The 20,761-nt window shown below is 40.2% G+C and overlaps 1 protein-coding gene across 3 annotated transcripts in view; it reads right to left on the bottom strand.

The window, feature by feature from the left end:
- Window positions 1–20,761, bottom strand: part of cenpc (centromere protein C) — a 57,570-nt gene that overhangs the window by 14,213 nt on the left and 22,596 nt on the right. For 2 of the 3 annotated variants that reach the window (XM_012955387.3, XM_002936462.5), the window contains exons 12-17: window positions 20,528–20,616; window positions 18,754–18,798; window positions 13,317–13,421; window positions 12,403–12,495; window positions 6,769–6,861; window positions 6,527–6,681 (exon numbers count right to left, since the gene is read on the bottom strand). In XM_012955387.3, coding sequence (XP_012810841.2) covers window positions 6,527–6,681; window positions 6,769–6,861; window positions 12,403–12,495; window positions 13,317–13,421; window positions 18,754–18,798; window positions 20,528–20,616 — 580 coding nt within the window. The remainder of the gene's footprint in view (window positions 1–6,526; window positions 6,682–6,768; window positions 6,862–12,402; window positions 12,496–13,316; window positions 13,422–18,753; window positions 18,799–20,527; window positions 20,617–20,761) is intronic. The other variant, XM_012955392.3, reaches the window with a different exon arrangement.

The following is a 20,761-nucleotide window of genomic DNA, read 5'->3' as shown; positions in this document are numbered from 1 at the left end:
ATTGTAAACGCATCAAGGGCTTACCGGTTAATAGCCTTGCACTGGCAAAGTCCTATGGAGACCCGTACGGGCACGATCCTGTTAAGCACACATACTTGCGGTTGCTAGGCAACCCGCCAGCGGTGAGCCGGTTATATAGACCGACGTGCATTAGCATACACATTAGGCACACAGTCTGGACCCGGGCCGGGTCTTTAGAACGGGGGTTGCAGCCGTACATCTCAGTACACTTTGTTAGGTTTTCAAACCTAAAAAAGTTTCTTGTTAAAGAAAAACACCAACAGAGTTTCTACTACACCTACTGGAACTCACTTTAACAAGAAACTTTTTTAGGTTTGAAAACCAGTTCTTTCTGCAACTTTCGGGCACCGCCATGGGTAGTGCCCTGGCACCATCATATGCCAATTTATATATGGCGGACTTTGAAACCACTCATGTATTTCCTTTACTACACAAATCAATTTTGGCATACTTTCGCTATATTGATGATCTGTTTTTGATCTGGACTGAGGGTGAGGAAGCACTACTTACCTTTCATCAATACCTGAACAATCTTGAATGTCCTATAAAACTAACCTTGAATTACCACAAAGACAATATCGACTTTCTAGATCTCAACATCTTCAAGGACCATTCCAAGTTGGGCACGAGATTGTTTAGGAAACCGACGGATCGGAATTCTATTCTACATGCTTCTAGCCACCATCCCCCAGCTACCATTAGGGGTATACCATACTCTCAATTCCTGAGGGTTATCAGGAATAACAGTTCGATTGATACAGCTAAATCTCAGCTACAAGAGATGTTGAATAGATTCCTGGACCGCGGCTACTCTGAGAATCTACTGCTAACACAGTTGGAGAGGGCCCTGGCACATAACCAAGAATCTTTATTGAACAAGACGCATGGACAGAAGGAACAACAAATACCACTCATCTTTACTACAACTTTTTCCTCCACCTCTCAAGCCCTTGTTAAGAGCATAAACAGGAACTGGCCAATGGTCAACCAAGATGAAACTTTGGCGCTATATCAGGCCCAGAAACCTCGAATGGGCTATAAAAGGGGTAGGAGTCTAAGAGACTTGTTAATGAAAACGGACTTTAAAGGCTTTAGTAACAAGCCACAGAATTGGCTATCCTCACTACAGAAATTGGGCTGCTATAAATGTCCAGACTGTGTTACTTGCAGGTGCCTCTTAACTGGTCCTGATTTCCCGCACCCCCATACTGGCAAAAGACTAAAAATACACTCGAGACTTGGCTGTCTGTCAACCTATGTAGTGTACATCATTACCTGTCCTTGTGGCTTATATTATGTGGGCAAGACGGTGACCACCCTGAGGGAACGAATCAGCAACCATCGATCGGCCATTAGCAGGGCTCTTAAAGATGAAGAATCTAACCAACCAGTCGCAAGACACTTCCTTCTGATGCGACATACCCTCCCAACCTTTAAATGCATGGCAATTGACCAACAGCCCCCCCTGCCTAGGGGTGGCAACAGAGATTTGGCCCTGCTCCAAAGAGAATCACGGTGGATACATAAACTTGACTGTGTGGCCCCACGAGGTCTTAATGAGACCCTGCCACTTGGCTGCTTTATCTAAGGAATTTACTCTCTGCCGTGTGTTAACTACATGAACTTGGCTGTGCTGTTTTATCTACAATTACTTTGTGTCCCATATATTTTGCTACAATGTATACTAATTATCTCTGGTTGCAACAATTTCTGTATCCTTCCTGCTGGGTTTGTTGAACGTTTACACTTAGTTACACTGTCCTAATTTTTTGCACTGTTTCCCACGCCATATACAGGTTCCCCTTCCGTTACGCACACAGGGGAGGGCAGCAGGTGTGCCCTTCTCCTTGTTCTTTTGCTTAGCATAATGCCCCGCTTGGGACCACTTGATAACTGCCGGCCTAACGCCTTTGCCCGTGCAAGTTCCTAGCGATTCTTTAATTGACTCTTGATGCCCTGCGCAGGGCAAATACTTTCCCTCTTGCAACCCCCATGTGAGCAGTGCAGAAGGCAACACTAACTTTTATACAATCCCCTTTGGGAGTACGTTGGCCGCTATGAGTGCAGGGGGTATGCGCTGACATCTGGACACAAAGTGTACTGAGATGTACGGCTGCAACCCCCGTTCTGAGGACCCGGCCCGGGTCCAGACTGTGTGCCTAATGTGTATGCTAATGCACGTCGGTCTATATAACCGGCTCACCGCTGGCGGGTTGCCTAGCAACCGCAAGTATGTGTGCTTAACAGGATCGTGCCCGTACGGGTCTCCATAGGACTTTGCCAGTGCAAGGCTATTAACCGGTAAGCCCTTGATGCGTTTACAATTATCGATAAGCCCCTGATGCGATTCCATTTTTTGTGCGTAACACACGGGGTATACCTGGGGATCTTTATGGCGTTCCCCTCTGAATATGATCCGATTTGTAGCGCTACGAGATTGCGCTCGTGGGTCATATGAACTGATCTTGTGTGACTAAGTGCTTATTATGATTTGCCTGTTGGCTCCAGTTCTTGTATTATATATTTTATTTTACTGACAATTTTTGTTTTTTTGTGTTTATGTTATACTGACACTCGTTCACTGTTTATGGGGGTTGCCTAGCAACTATTTTGGCGCCGTTTTGGGTTTAAATAGCGTTCACATTGCATTTCACTGTTGTTGTCCCTGATGAAAGTTCCAAGAGGAACTGAAACGTCGGACTAAATAAAAACCTCAATTTTTACACCTCATCTGATGTCTCCAAGCTTGAAAATTCCTGTGAGTGCCGTCACCCCTCTTCACTTCTGCATTTTGCTATTCTGCACTGGCACCCAGGTAGTATCTATTGCTATTGGTGTGCAGCTTAGAAACTGTTTGTATATATTATATATATATATATATATATATATATATATATATATATATATATCAGTCCTCATGGTGTCTGCACTCAAATGCTTTAGTATTCTGTGGGGTGCACAGCCAAAATCTGAGTATTTAGCATGAAATAATCCATGGCCGGCACACCCTTAAAATTCAAAAAAAAAATTATTGAAAACTCATTGTTTAAAAACCAACGTTTCGGTCCTCATTAGGACCTTTATCAAGGACAAATATGTATATATATACACACAGAAAAGAACAGAGCAAACCCTAATGATAATCAAATGCCACGGGTGCTTGCAAAAAACATGTATAAAGCAAGACAGTGAGCCGTTTTTTTTTGTTTTTTTTTTGAGAGCACGGTTGGTGCTCGAAACGTTGGATTTTTTTTTATTAATAAAATATATATATAATAATATATATATAGATTTGTCATAACAAATTATATGCTTTCTAGTGCTTTCTAAAAATGTGTTTTTACAAGTTCTAGCAACTTGTAGGGGGTCTCCTGTACCTCATATCTTTACAAGCAAATCCTTATAACAGCAATGGAGTGGGCGGAGCTTGAAGCAATCAAGTTACACTGGGCAATCCGCACAGCACCAGGTAACTGAGTGGGCTAGCCGGTTGCTGGAGCTCACAACCTAGTGCTGGGCGGTATGACCAAAAATTTATATTACTGTATTTTTCAAAATTATATCTGTGTATTTTTTTTTCCAATTAACATTTGTTGGCCAGGGCCCCTAAATAGTTTGCAGGCCACCCCCCCCCCCCTTCAATTACTCTTTATTTGTATTCTGCCTGTATATGGTCAGCAATTAATTAGCCTGGTGTGATCCATCAGGTCCCTTAATCAAAATTGCTTACCCTCTCAGACATGCATTCAAACATGTCCCCATGACAACAATCCTTAGTAAAATGTGTTATCTCCTCAGTACTCCTCAGACTTAGGATAGCTGGCCAGGCACCTCCTGAAAAAAAAGCAGGATTGCAGGCCAGGCCTCCCCTGAAGATAGCGCCCCCATGCGTTCAGTGGAACTTACCTAACTTCGGGATCCTCAGCGATGCCGCTTCTGTTGCGTACTGACATCACGTACGCACGGGGCGCAACCCCGATCCACTTGGAAGAAGATAGGAGGCGCGCGCACACCGGTATTGCTCGGCTTATACTCGAGTATATACGGTAAGTTAGAATTCCAAATAGCTGGGGGTTTTTTTGTTTTTTTTTGCTTTACAAAAAAAATTATTACTTTGACAAAGGCTGGTGTCGCACCTGAAACGTTAGTTGTTTGTTCAAAGTAATAAAATTTCAAAGATTTACTTTAAGCCCTGCGTGAGCGGTACCTAATCCTTGGAAATATTATATACAGTGGAGGAAATAATTATTTGACCCCTCACTGATTTTGTAAGTTTGTCCAATGACAAAGAAATGAAAAGTCTCAGAACAGTATCATTTCAATGGTAGGTTTATTTTAACAGTGGCAGATAGCACATCAAAAGGAAAATCGAAAAAATAACTTTAAATAAAAGATAGCAACTGATTTGCATTTCATTGAGTGAAATAAGTTTTTGAACCCCTACCAACCATTAAGAGTTCTGGCTCCCACAGAGTGGTTAGACACTTCTACTCAATTAGTCAACCTCATTAAAGGAACAGTAACACTAAAAAATAAAAATGTTTTAAAATAACTAAAATATAATGTACTGTTGCCCTGCACTGGTAAAAGTTGCGTGTTTGCTACAGAAAGTCTACTGTAGTTAATAGAAATAGCTGCTGTGTAGCCATGGGGGCAGCCATTTAAATTGAAAAAAGGAGAAAAGGCACAGGTTACATAAGAAGATAACAGATAAACTGTGTAGAATACAATGGGAATCTGCTACTTATCTGCTTAGTAACCTGTGCCTTTTCTCCTTTTTTCAATTTAAATGGCTGCCCCCGGGGCTACACAGCAGGGTATTTATATAAACTGCAGTAGTGTTTATGAAGAAAACACACAACTTTTACCAGTGCAGAGCAATAGAATATAATATATTAATTATTTTTATACACTTTCATTTTTTGGTGTTACTGTTCCTTTAAGGACACCTGTCTTAACTAGTCACCTGTATAAAAGACACCTGTCCACAGAATCAATCAATCAAGCAGACTCCAAACTCTCCAACATGGGAAAGACCAAAGAGCTGTCCAAGGATGTCAGAGACAAAATTGTAGACCTGCACAAGGCTGGAATGGGCTACAAAACCATTAGCAAGAAGCTGGGAGAGAAGGTGACAACTGTTGGTGCGATTGTTCAAAAATGGAAGGAGCACAAAATGACCATCAATCGACCTCGCTCTGGGGCTCCACGCAAGATCTCACCTCGTGGGGTGTCAATGATTCTGAGAAAGGTGAAAAAGCATCCTAGAACTACACGGGAGGAGTTAGTTAATGACCTCAAATTAGCAGGGACCACAGTCACCAAGAAAACCATTGGAAACACATTACACCGCAATGGATTAAAATCCTAGAGGGCTCGCAAAGGTCCCCCTGCTCAAGAAGGCACATGTGCAGGCCCGTCTGAAGTTTGCCAATGAACACCTGAATGATTCTGTGAGTGACTGGGAGAAGGTGCTATGGTCTGATGAGACCAAAATAGAGCTCTTTGGCATTAACTCAACTCGCTGTGTTTGGAGGAAGAAAAATGCTGCCTATGACCCCCAAAACACCGTCCCCACCGTCAAGCATGGGGGTGGAAACATTCTGCTTTGGGGGTGTTTTTCTGCTAAGGGCACAGGACAACTTATTCGCATTAACGGGAAAATGGACGGAGCCATGTATCGTGAAATCCTGAACGACAACCTCCTTCCCTCTGCCAGGAAACTGAAAATGGGTCGTGGATGGGTGTTCCAGCACGACAATGACCCAAAACATACAGCAAAGGCAACAAAGGAGTGGCTCAAGAAGAAGCACATTAAGGTCATGGAGTGGCCTAGTCAGTCTCCGGACCTTAATCCAATAGAAAACCTATGGAGGGAGCTCAAGCTCAGAGTTGCACAGAGACAGCCTCGAAACCTTAGGGATTTAGAGATGATCTGCAAAGAGGAGTGGGACCAACATTCCTCCTAAAATGTGCGCAAACTTGGTCATCAATTACAAGAAACGTTTGACCTCTGTGCTTGCAAACAAGGGTTTTTCCACTAAGTATTAAGTCTTTTTTTGTTAGAGAGTTCAAAAACTTATTTCACTCAATGAAATGCAAATCAGTTGCTATCTTTTATTTAAAGTTATTTTTTCGATTTTCCTTTTGATGTGCTATCTGCCACTGTTAAAATAAACCTACCATTGAAATGATACTGTTCTGAGACTTTTCATTTCTTTGTCATTGGACAAACTTACAAAATCAGTGGGGGGGGTCAAATAATTATTTCCTCCACTGTATATACATATACCTGCAGAATTACATATTATGAAATTAGAATATCAAGAAAGGAGTAAGTAAAAAGACAAGAAAAATTCCAAATAGTTCAGCAGTTAAATATAGTATATATATATATATATATATATATATATATATATATATATATATATATATATATATATATATATATTATATAATTTCTTTTACCATAAGCAATATTAGAAAAATAATTTCTACTACTTACAATTGTATGCAAACATACATATTGCAAACCCTTCTCTTGGAGAGGGCCAATTTTTACTTTTCCTGTTGAAAAATCTGAGGTGCTAATACTCTTGCAAATGGATACTGGTTTATCTGGCCAATGGTAAAAGCAGTCTTCACTGGTACAGACACATTCTGAAAGCAGATTAAAAACCATTAAATTTTATGCCACTGTCTGGCCACAATGTTTCCAATAAAACTATTAACATACATATGACATACCAATACTTGTTATTGTTCCTGTAGCCACATCAATAACATTGGCAGGCTCTAGGTAATCATCTTTTGGAGGTTCTACACATGTAGGTATATCCCCTGCAAAAAGCCAAACATCAGATGCAGCAACAATGCAGATTTGCAAGTGATAATCTACAGCTCAGATGTTGAAATGGTGATATCTAATATCAGTAATAGATCAATGATATCTAATGTCCCAATTTTCTGTAAACAAATACATACCCTAGTTACCTCAAATAAAGATCTATATTACCAAAATAGTGTTTATCTCAGAGTCCTCTCACAAAGGCTCTATCCCATTTCATAACAGAATACCTATGCAATGTTATCTTACACTCTACAGATCAAGTGAGGAGAGACAGAGAAAGGCCAAGTAAAGATACAGGAGAGGGGTGGGGGGCTGGCCAACATGGCGACCTGAATAGAAGTGTCCAACCACAGCAACCACCCCTCGCATGATGGGAGCAAGCAAAACCCAAAGAAATCTGAAGCAGCTGCCAGTCGAGTGAGCGCACCAAGTGCCGGGCAGGAGCCCCCCACCAGGTAGCCCACCCAGACCCTTCCTGATCTGCCTGCTAAACTTCAAGGACCACAACGCCATTCTACAGACAGCGGGCTTAGGCTCTGAAGTAATGGTGGAGGGGAAATATTGGCATACCCTGAGTACTCCGCCGAGCTGCAACGCCAAAGAGGTACATTCACCGCAACTAAACGCTGGCGGAGAGAAGCCAATTATAAATATGGAATGCTCTACCCAGCAAAATTGCGAGTACTAGCAGAGGGGAAAACCTTGTTTTTTACATCCCTGCAAGAGGCCAACGGCTGGCTCGACTCACGAGCCCCCCCCCCCCCCCCCCCCAAACAGCCAGCCCCAACAGCCACCACTAAATGAATACAGCCCAAGGCAAGCCACGCTGTTGCTTTTGCAAAAGACTCAGCATTCACCATGCTTGGGTAGAAATGCTCCCAAACCAAATGGGACATTGAACTAAAACTGCAGCCAGTGCAAAGGAGCCAACAACACCAGCCCACATTAACCAACCACTTTGGGAGAGATCCGGGACAGAACTACACTAAGAACCAAGGGCTACACAAGCTGAGAAACATCACCCTCAAAAGACCCAAGCCCATTGAGTCTGACCCACCCTACAAACCACAAGACCTACCCCCGAATACACCCACAACAGAGTCGACCCTCTCAGGCGCACCACATCCAAAGACGCTACGAACCACAGCAGAGGCCTACTAACTGACTGCACACGCCCGAGGTAAAGGCCCCCACAAAACTGCAGAGGAACGGACAACCCCCAATACTTAAAGTACCTTCCTAGCGTGCACGGATTGACGCATCCATAAACCAAAGAGCACGTGCCACGGCACACAATGATCTGTATGGTGCTGTAAGAGCTCACCACTACTACCTACCACTAAACAGATGGGAAGCCCGCCTGTTGGTGAACACACTAATACCATGTTCAGTTATGGCAACAATACCTGCCAAGTTCTCGGTCAGGTCGGGAGGGAAGGGAGTTGCGGGAAAGTTATGTAATGTATATAGTTATTACTCATACTGAAATTACAGAAATGTCACATAATAGATAGTGATGTCTTCTATACAAACACATGGGGACCCCACTTAGATTGATTTCCTGGAACATCAGGGGCCTGAACTCCAAGTTCAAAAGAGCAATAATGTTTGACTATGTCAAGAAATATACCCCTGACGTACTACTACTACAAGAAACCCATTTAATAGGTCAAAGGTTAATGGCACTAAGGAGACCGTGGATAGCCCATACCTATCACTCCACTTGCTCCTCCCACGCTAGAAGCCAGATCCGTAAAGGTATACACTTTGCCTTAAATGACTACAGATCACTACGGCTACTACGTGCTGATTAGCTGCATTATCTACAACCAACCACTCACTCTGGTGAACCTCTATATCCCCCCTCCATTTGACCATAACCTTCTAGATACTATCATGGCCAAAATTGCCCTGTTTCTCCCAGCCCCGATACACCTTTAGGGCGATTTCAATGCTTTAATGGACCCCTCCCTGGACAGACTTTATCCAGGTCCCCCCAGGACCCAAAAAAAATTTACTCTACACCACCCAAAAATCATTTGATAAAAAAAAAAATGGGAAAATTCTAGCCTCTGTCCAGAGCACAAACACCCTCCAACACCACCCCCAGGACCAACTCTCAAGATACAGAAAAGATATACCCCTACCAAAATTAGCCCCACACAGCACTGCACAGCTAAAGACTGTTTACAAACATACATGCAGACCATCTAAACAAGGGTTCACGCGTTGTGGGAGCACTGGATGTGGCGAAAGCCTTTGACTCGGTGGAATCGCCCTACATCTCGGAGGTCCTGGGGGGGATATGTCCTGGGCAAACAGTTCATTCAGTGGGTGAAATTACTCTATCAATCACCAACAGCAAAAGTTAATGGCTATACATCACCAGAATTTAGCCTTTCCAGAGGCACGCAACAAGGCTGTCCCCTCTCACCGCTGCTGTCTGCCCTGGCCATAGAACCTCTGGCTATCAAAATAAGGCATTCCCATGGCATTGCCGGACTAAGGCTGGAGTAGAGGAGCACATATCTCTCTATGCAGCCAATGTTCTGTTATACCTTGACAGCCCAGGGAACTCCCTCCAAAAAGTGCTACAAGTAGTAAATCAGTTTGTAATCTTCTCTGGTTTAAAAATAAACTGGGAAAAATCCATCATATTCCCAATAGACGAGGGCACTGAACCCAACAGATTCCCCCCCCCACTCCCCTCACCTGGGAAAACGCCTTTAAATACCTTGGAGTGGCGGTCCACAGGAGAACAGAGGCCTTCCTTCAAAACAACCTGGACCCAATTCTTAAAACCATGAAGGAAAAAATGGCGATATGGGCCAACCTACCCTTCACTATCTGGGGCAAAATAAATTTGATAAAAATGATTTTCCTTCCCAAATTCCTATACATTTTCCAAAAGTCCCCAACACCAATCCCCAAACACTTCTTTGCCACCCTTGACGCCGCACAAAGCATTTTTATGGGCAAATAAAACACCCACATTTGCCAGAACTAAACTCAGGGCACCAGTCACTGAAGGGGGCTTGGGTCTACCACACTGGTTCCTATACTACCTGGCATCACAAATATACTACATACAATGGTGGCTGAACCCAGATCTCACAAATCCTAACTTTCCCCTTCAGGCCACAATCACGACTTCCACAGAATCACTAACATACATACCATATCGCAAGCCAGGAAATTTCCACATAATGCACCCAATCATACTCACGCCATATAAAGCCTGGCTCGCTGCACTAAAACTATGCCATTTGAAACTCCCTCTCCTCTCCCCTGGACTTCTACTCTGGGCCAACTGATATCTTCCCCACTTTAAGCAAATAGCGACTTTCCAGAGATAGACGATGATGACTGGGATGAAGCCACGGATAGAGTCTAGGATTATCTTGGCTCAACTAGAGACAGATTGATACAATTCAAGATCATCCATAGACTCCACGTAACCCTACTGAGATTACACCGCATGAGTAGGCGCAACTCATCCCAGTGCCCTAAATGCAATTCCCCAGAGGAAAATTATATACATCTTCTCTGGCAATGCCAGGCTATTCAGTCCTACTGGGCGCAAGTAACAAAGTATATCCAGGAAAAAACCTCCCTCCCCAACCTCTTAACACTCAATGTTTGCCTACTTGGAGTAGCTGATGACCTTACCCCGACAGCCCATATGAGAACCCTCTACCGTAGCCTATTGTTCTATGCAAGAAAATGTATACTCCTGCACTGGATGGCCCAGTCCCCCCCACCCCCCGCACAATAGCTAGATGGCTAAACCTTATCAAAACCCTGTTACCACTGTTCCAAATTAAGTATACTGCAAGGGGATGTCCCCAAAAATACGAAAAAATCTGGAGAAGCTGGATAGATGCTACCACGTGAACTGTCCCCACCCTCCATGCCTCAGGGACCATTCTTACCAGTAGATCCACTTACCTAGACTATATCAAATGTGAACACTGTTATATATGCTATCTTGTATAAATAAAAACCAAGACAACGAGATGTAAAACCACATGATGCTTTATAAGTTTTTCATCTATGTATATTTTCTGTTTAAAAATTGCAAAAAAAAAAACAAAAACACAGGAGAGATTAAGGAGACTGAAGACGATGCTGCATCTTAGCCTGCCATCACCCTTAACTTTCACACACATATCACTCACTTCTCAGCCAAACAGATTTACACTGAAACTGCCAGACAAAAAAAGCCATCTAGTCTTTTTGAGAGCATTCCTGCGTCTGACAGTGCTACCCTGTGAACTACTTCAACATGTGCTGCAGGCTAAAGCTGGCCATACAAACAAGAATAAAATTGTTCGGAACAAAATTCATGTGATTCTCTGCCCATGCCCACGTATGAAGGCCCACCAATATCTAATGATATCTATTTAATATGGATAATGGAAGAAAATGTAAACTTCTAATGCAGCATGTTGGCCAGAAAATGACAAATGAAGTGAAGAGATGATGATGATGATGCTGCTGCTCTTCCTGTTCTGATAGTGTGGCCTGCCTACCCCCAACAATTGGAATAGAAAGTCATAGTGTGTATGACACCTTGTATACTATCTTGTCCAAGGACCTCAAAGAACCCAAGGTTAACAAAGAATTAGAAGCACCTCTTGTTTAAGTGAAACATCGTTTGGGCCTACTTTACTGCCTCTTGACTAGGACAGCTAGTCCTCATTGATGGAACAATAAATTCTGAATCATATCAACAAATTCTGCAAAAAAATGTCAGGTATCTGGCTGAAGCTCAATAGAAAGTGGGTCATGCAGCAAAACAACAACCCTAACACAAGTCAACCTACCAAAGATAGAAATGTTGTTAAAATGACCTGAAGCAGGCAGTTCATGTGAGGAAGCCCACCAACATTTCTTATGATGTTTATTAATGGGGACCTGTCACCCTAAGAAATAATTCCAAATTGTTTTCTATTGTGTTTGTCAAGCAAAATAAAAGTCACCTACACTGTAGAAATCATTTTCATTTTATTTTTTTCAGCCTTGGAATTCACAATTGCAGCAAACAGGCAGGCACCATTTTGTGGACACTGTTATTAAGGCAAGCTTTGCATCCTGCCAAAATCTTGTTTCTGTGCCAGTATGGGGGACCCGATACCCATGTCCATGCACTGGTTACGAAATTAGATGGTGAGGCCTAAGGCATAGAGGCGGGGTAAGCAATATATGATTGACAGCTGGGATTTTTAAATGCCTTTATAATGGGTATGGATATGTTAATAAAAAATGGCTTTTGGTTTCATATTTAATTTGAAAGGGGCTTTTATTATACAGCTTTTTATGCCTGGGTGACAGGTCCACTTTAAGGAGTAATGTGCTAACATTTCTTAAATAAGTTAGTGTTATGTGCGTTGTATGTATATTTTGGGATGCTAAAACTGAAATGGTGGCTGATTATCAATAATTTAACACACATTTCTGTGAAATCATACAAAAATAAGTGATATGGACGCATATTAAAGCACATAAAAATAAAATGAAAACTAAAGTACCTTTTTGTTTTCTGTACACTCGTCTTTTTGCCAAAGCTTTCCTTGGTGGTTCCACCTCTGCTGGAGGTACAACCCCTTCAACCAAAAAGCCTCCTATATTGTAACAAAAGAAGATAATTATACTGTCTAGATAAATGACATAAAAAACATGGTTGGTGTGGAGCAGCCAGGAAGTTTAAAAACCAGATAACATATACAAGTTGTGTGTCAGAGATATCTTACTAATATGGATTTACTACAACACCACTTCAACTTGAAATATTTAAACAAGAACTTAACCAACAGACACATAATAAATCATCTACTAAAACATCTAGCAAGCTGTTTGTTCCTGTGGTTGACACAAGGCTTTATTTATTTTATTACAATTTTTGAGAGACCAGCTATGGTGTGGTATGTTTCAGTTTAAAGTTGCAGTATGTGGTATGCTGCTCGCTCAGCGCAATATAAAATATCTAATCAGTTTGTGGTTTCACTTCTATTCCCCTAAAGAATGTCTTAATGTGGAATAACTATGGACTTATCATAATATAAGATGGTATAAATAGAGCTCTACATACAGCAAGAAAAAGTTATTTCCTGTCAAAAAATCAATACAAATGAGTAATTTCCTGCCACCAAGGAATATGGGCAAAGTATATAAAGTACACAAAATATTTCATGTATTTTTGCTTCCTTCACAGAGGCATTCTTGATAAGTCAAGAGAATTTACATATTGTAGGCAGCATTGGTCATCTACAGCAAGCAATATGGCAGCGATCCTAGAACATGCATCTGACCAAGGCTAATCCAAATATATCATGCAGCAAAAAATATTAGCTTTAGAAAATGCATAAAAAAAATCTGTAGAATTATTCTGAATTTAAATCTTCTAGATCTACCCACATATTATATGTGCATAAATTTTTTTTACCTGATGGTCTGATCTTGTAATTTACACGTTCTCCTTTCCAGTATGCCAAAGGCTTGACTCTTGTTCTTTTGGAACGACGAACATTTGGTGTTTTGGAAGGTTGAACTATTAAAAAAAGATATATATAAAATACACAATTATTATTCACTAATAAGAACTGCATTTGCTTTTCAGGAAATTAGTTGGATGAGTACGGCTGGTATAACCAACATTAAGGGGTGCCTGGTTCGGCTGTTATACAGTTGTATTAAAGCTTAGGCGATAAATGCACATAATACATACATCTTATTACATAAGTGTATATAATATATATACATATATATATATAAGTGTAATGGAGATCCACACATCACAGGGCTTAGATATGATAAAGAACACTTTATTTGGAGGCTGACGTTTAGGCCTATACAAAGGCCTTTTTCACATTAAAAAGGCCTTTGTGTAGGCCAAAACTTTAGCCTCCAAATAAAATGTGTGAAAAGGGTCTTTGTGTAGGCCGAAACATCAGCCTCCAAATAAAGTTTTCTTTATCACCTCTAAGCCCTGTGATGTGCGGATTTCAATTACACTCTGAATATCTTATTTTTTGGACTGCACCCAGGCCATCAGAAAGAGGAATTAAACGTGAACAACTGCTACCATTATATTATATGCACTGCTCAAAAAAATAAAGGGAACACAAAAATAAGACACCCTAGATCTGAATGAATGAAATATTCTTATTAAATACTTCGTTCTTTACATAGTTAAATGTGCGGACAACAAAATCATCAATGGAAATCAAATTTATCAACCCATGGAGGTCTGGATTTGGAGTCACACTCAAAATTAAAGTGGAAAAAAAACACTACAGGCTGATCCAACTTTGATAGAATGTCCTTAAAACAAGTCAAAATGAGGTTCAGTAGTGAGTGTGGCCTCCACATGCCTGTGTGACCTCCCTACAACGCCTGGGCATGCTCCTGATGAGGTGGCGGATGGTCTCCTGAGGGATCTCCTCCCAGACCTGGACTAAAGCATCCACCAACTCCTGTGGTGCAACGTGGCGTTGGTGGATGGTCGAGACGTGATGTCCCAGATGTGCTCAATTGGATTCAGGTCTGGGGAATGGGCGGGCCAGTCCATAGCATCAATGCCTCCGTCTTGCAGGAACCGCTGACACACTCCAGCCACATGAAGTCTAGCATTGTCTTGCATTAGGAGGAACCCAAGGCCAACCGCACCAAGCATATGGTCTCACAAGGGGTCTGAGGATCTCATCTTGGTACCTAATGGCAGTCAGGCTACCTCTGGCTGTTCGGCCCCCCAAAACCTGATGCACTGCCAAACCTGTCATGCTGGAGGATGTTGCAGGCAGCAGAACGTTCTCCACAGTGTCTCCAAACTCTGTCACATGTGCTCATTGTGAACCTGCTTTCATATGTGAAGAGCACAGGGCGCCAGTGGCGAATTTGCCAAGCTTGGTGTTCTCTGGCAAATTGCAAACGTCCTGCACGGTGTTGGGCTGTAAGCACAACCCCCATCTGTAGACATCGGGCCCTCATACCACCCTCATGGAGTCTGTTTCTGACCGTTTGAGCAGACACATGCACATTTGTGGCCCGCTGGAGGTCATTTTGCAGGGCTCTGGCAGTGCGCCTCCTGTTCCTCCTTGCACAAAGGCGAAGGTAGCGGTCCTGCTGCTGGTTTGTTGCCCTCCTACGGCCTCCTCCATGTCCCCTGATGTACTGGCCTGGTCTCCTGGTAGCGCCTCCATGCTCTTGACACTACGCTGACAGACACAGCAAACCTTCTTGCCACAGCTTGCATTGATATTCCATCCTGGATGAGCTGCACTACCTGAGCCATTTGTGTGGGTTGTAGACTCCATCTTGTGCTTTCACTCTAGTGGTAGCATGAGACGGAGTGTACAACTCACACAAATGGCTCAGGTAGTGCAGCTCATCCAGGATGGAATATCAATGTGAGCAGTGGTCTGTGGTCACCACCTGCAGAACTACTCCTTTATTAGGGATGTCTTGCTAATTGCCTATAATTTCCACCCGTTGTCTATTCCATTTGCACAACAGCATGTCAAATTGATTGTCAATCAGTGGACAGTTTGATTTCACAGAAGTGTGATTGACTTGGGAGTTACACTGTGTTGTTTAAGTGTTCCCTTTATTTTTTTGAGCAGTGTATATATACACATACACAGAGAGAGAACGTATGTATGTATGTATGTATATGTGTGTGTGTGTATATATATATATATATATATATATATATATATATATATATATATATATACACACAAACCAAGAGGGTTCAGCCCTCCTTAGCAAGTGGCTAATTGACCCAGGTGCTACCGATTCAAGCAATTTCAATAGAGTCCACAGGTATAGCGGTGCACACTGGGAATCCTTTAAAAGTTAGCTTTTATTGAACTATATAAAACTTAATACATGGAGAAATAGGTCAACGTTTCGGCCCCCATCTTGGGCCTTTGTCAAGACCTTCTTAGTTCAATAAAAGCTAACTTTTAAAGGATTCCCAGTGTGCACCGCTATACCTGTGGACTCATATATATATATATATATATATATATATTTATAATCTACTAACATTTCCCCGTGTCCCAAGAAGGATAGCGGGTTATAAAAAATCATGTGTTGAAAGTTGTGACACAGTGAGAACATTGTTCTTAATATCTTTATTATTATGCAGTTCGGAAACAATATTTAATCGCTTCTTACAATGTGAAAGGGATTGTATTAAATTTACGGTCTGCTCTGTAACGTATACGTCATGTTTGCACGTCACTGTCTACCAACTGTGCTCTTCCTCAGGTTTGTCCCTGAGGAAGAGCACAGTTGGTGCTCGAAACGTTGGATTTTTTTTATTAATACATTTTTTGCTTTCTAACTAAGTCCCTGTGTGTGCGGCTCACTGTCTTGCTGTATCCATGTTTTGTGCAAGCACCCGAGGCATTTGATTATCATTAGGGTGTGCTCTGTTCTTTTCTGTATATATATATATATATATATATATATATATATATATATATATATATATATATATATATATATATATATATATATATATATATATATATATACACAGAAAAGAACAGAGCACACCCTAATGATATATTAAAAAAAAAATGACATATTAAAAAAAAAAAAAAATCTTTATTAATCCATATATATATATATATATATATATATATATATATATATATTTATATTTTTTTACATTAATTTTAGTAACCAGTTTGTATATAATTAATCAGTATTGTATTGAGTTAAACAGTGAATAGTCACGAAGGTAGTTATAAGCCAAACTAAAATCGTAACAAATACGCGCGGTATCTTCCTGTGTTTTATCTGCAAAGTGCTGTACGGTTATATAAAATCATAAACTATATAAATCATTAAGTTATGTCTGGCGTACCAGTTCTGATTAAGGTTATAGATTGGTAGAAACAATAGGTAGAATAGAAGTAAAAGAAATACAGACCCTTCACCCTACAACCCCGACACCCTCCGGTGCTCCACACATAAAAAATAAAAAAAAAATGGCTATGTTTCTAGTGAACTAAGGAACATAGCCATTTTTTATTTATTCTTTATTTTTATGTGTGGAGCACCGGAGGGTGTCGGGGTTGTAGGGTGAAGGGTCTGTATTTCTTTTACTTCTATTCTACCTATTGTTTCTACCAATCTATAACCTTAATAAGAACTGGTACGCCAGACATAACTTAGTTATTTATACAGTTTTGATTTTATGATTTTATGTAACCGTACAGCACTTTGCAGATAAAACACAGGGAGATACAGCGCGTATTTGTTACGATTTTAGTTTGGCTTATAACTACCTTCGTGACTATTCACTGTTTAACTCAATACAATACTGATTAATTATATACAAACTGGTTACTAAAATTAATGCAAAAATTTATATTAATCGCTTCTTACAATGTGAAAGGGATTGTATTAAATTTACTATCTGCACTGTAACGTATACGTCATGTTTGCACGTCACTATCTAGTTTCCCGCCACACTGGGTATTTAAGTTTTGTTTGTTTGCTTACGTGTAACTTTGAGAAAGGCTGCTATTGCGGCCGAAACGTCAGTTCTTGTGCTTTACACCTAATAAATCACTGAATATTTTCGTCATAAGTCCTGTGTGATGCGATCCATTTTTTCTCCTATCTACGCTGATGAGGACTGCACCCAGGCATTCGGTAATTACCTGTTTCGATTTAGTGTTTGAAACGTTGGATTAATAAAGATTTTTTGTTCTTTTTTTAAAGTCCCTTTTTTTTTTATTTGATTTTTTTTTACACTTGCTCACTGTATGTTGGGGGTTGCCTAGCAACAACTTTGCGCCCTTTTGGGTTTAAATAGCATTCACTATGCACTGTAACAATGCTGTCCCTAATGAAAGTTCCAGGAGGAACTGAAACGTCGGACTAAATAAAGGACCTCACTTTCTTCACTTCATTTGGTGTCTCCATTGTGAAATTTCCTGTGAGTGCCGTTTTTCTTGTCTGATCTACATTTGCTACATTATTTGGGCACCCGTAAATCAAGCTGGTCGGGTGAAGTCAATAAGAATTATTTTGTGCAATACAAAGACAATAAGGTGTGCACTTGACGGGGGATTTTTTCCCCTGTAAATTTTAACATAACGAATACAAATCAACATACGAATTTGTCCTGCAGCAATAATAGGTAAGAAGCAACGAAGTGGAGAGCTATAGTTCTGCAAGAGAAACCTTGTTATTGTTCCATGACCAAGCTGGTCTGTAAGTAGAAGAACAGCTGGAAAAGGATACGGTCACTTTATTTATTCTCACATGGAAAGTTGTTTAAACACTGCATTTGGCATATAGCATCACTGTAATATAACAACACACATATCTATTGTTGGTAACTAATTAATGTTAATGATAAATATACACCAGAAGGTGGATTAGCGCAAGGCGTTTGCTGTATCACACATTTTTTTTTCTCTTCTCTTCCCCATAAGACCTATTTCTGACAATTCTAAAGCAGGAGAGGGGGCTCCAGAGCTATGTTATTTATCTGTCTCAAATATGGATGAGAATCTGCTGCTGACAACCTAATAAAACAGTCTAAAGAAAAATACATTTTTCATTTATTCCATGCTCAATGTAGCAAGTAAAGGCTGGTACATTCATACAGTTGAATTCTTCAAATATTTTTCCTTAAAGAATATTTACATCTGAAACCATTCAGATATTGTCATGCAGTGTCCTGCTCTCCTGTATAAAGTTGCTTTTTGCAGGAAAATGGACAAAAATCTCCATCAAGAAATATTTTTACTGCTATGGAATTTAACCGGAAAGGCCTGGGGTCTCATAATAAACGAAAAACTAAAAATGTTCTCTATTTGCCCTTAAAAAATATATGGTTTTTATATTGTACTCACTAATTTTCTCTTGATGCAACTGCGTCCCATATTCAATTTCAGATCCTGTAAAGAAAAAACATTTATGCAGTTTCATTACATGGGTAATGTGTAAAGTAATTAAGGTCATACTATCACCTTTTTCTTACATATTTTGAAACATAAATTCTTTATTAGTGGGATACCCCAAATCTAGTGTTGTTCCTACTGCAAAGATTTCAACCAGGCTGCTTTGTCAGTAACGCGCTACAAATTATTGCGCTGAAATCAGCAAGTCAGCTTAGATAAAGTTACTAAAGTCACTCTGTCACCTCCTGTAAAGTTCAATGCCGCAATGGGGGCAGTTCTGGTGTTAAAGGGTAAGTTCACCTTTTAATTAACTGTTAGTATGTTATACCGTTGAACAGATTCTAAGCAACTTTTCCATTAGGTCATCATTAATTTTATTTTGCATGTGTTTTTTTTTTTTTTGTTTAAACTGCTAGCATTTCCATTCTGCCTAGTTCCTGACTCCAGCAACCAAAACACAGGTCAATTGCAAGAGTTCAGTTTACTGTAATTCTTAATTTCACTTATTGATGTTTAATAAGGCCATCCCTTATTCATCTTTAATTGAAACCATCACACTAATGCAGTTACTAGGAAAATAATGTCTTAGTAACCAGGTAGCAGTTAAAGTTCCAGAATAAAAATTTGAATACTTTAAGAACCACAAAAAATACAATGAAGACTAATTGCAAATGGTCTTGAAAAAATGCTACTTCATACTAAATTAATGTTAAGGTAAATTACCCCTCTAGTTATGGGTGAATTACCCCTCTAGAACACACTCCAGTCCAGGCTTCATGGGGAGCCCTCCCTACCAACAATAACAAGAACCTAGAACCACAGCAGCAGTTAAAACAGAATTTGAAAGAATAAGCACAGTAGTGAGCTACAGAAAGATAAGCAAGACATTTCAATAATTCAATGCAGTGCTACCGCTATGGCCGAGGTTTGAGCGATATACCATTCAAGTTAATTACAGCTAAAATGGTTTACCTGTGCAGCGTGTTTTTTGAATTCCAGGTGGCTGGACTCTGCATTTTACAATTTGTAGAGCAATAAGTACATGTTTGAATTGTAGCCCTACTTTTTTCTATTATTTATTTCAGGCTTCATGCCTTAAAGTGACAGTTTACCATTAGATAAATATTTAGTGTGATGCAGACCATGATATTCTAAAACAAATTTGTAGTCATTTTTAGTTTTTTTAATTATTTAGCTTTTTTTACAGCTCTCCAGTTAGGAATTTCAGCAGCTATTTTGTTGCTAGGATCCAATTTTTACCTAGTAACCAGAGTGGTTTTAATAGGAGACTGGAATATGAATAGGAAACACATATTTCCAATGGTCTTAGAAATAATTTTATGGTTGGGGGTCACCACAACATGCGGAACTGTATTTAAGGGTCGCGGCATTAGGAAGGTTGAGAATCACTGGCCTAAATAGAAAAAATACGCAGAATGTAACAAAATTGTAGCCTCACAAAGCAACAGTTTTTTGGCAGTTGAGGTCAGTGAACCCCATTTGAAAGCTGGAAACAAAAAAGAAAGAAAAAGGAAAATAATTTTAGAAAACTACAAAAAAAATAAAAAGAAGCTGCCAAGCTGCCAAGAATACAACATTCTATAGCATACTAAAAGTATATGTGCAAAGCCGATTTTATCTTGAGCACTATCAGCTCCATTGTCATTTAGATTTTATGTGTTTTCCAAAGTCAAATTATAGTTACAAACAGCAAAAAACTAAATACCTGATGAAGATGTATATGGCTCATATGTAATTGGTCTTTCATTAGCAGAAGTTAAACAGACAGTGCGTGGGAGAGCAGGGCCACTTCCCCTAAAAAATATAAAGCAGATGAACACCTTGTATCATAAAATCAAATTAAAATATAATAATTACGTAGAAAAAAAAAAAAGGGAGGGTAGCAGTTGGGAGGAAGGGCTGTTCATGCCAGACACAGTTATATCAACCAGCTCTGCCT

This window comes from Xenopus tropicalis, chromosome 1, assembly GCF_000004195.4.
Source record: "Xenopus tropicalis strain Nigerian chromosome 1, UCB_Xtro_10.0, whole genome shotgun sequence".
NCBI lineage: Eukaryota > Metazoa > Chordata > Amphibia > Anura > Pipidae > Xenopus > Xenopus tropicalis.
Note: the sequence above shows the minus strand (reverse complement) of the source record. Positions and strands in the feature narration are given on the sequence as shown.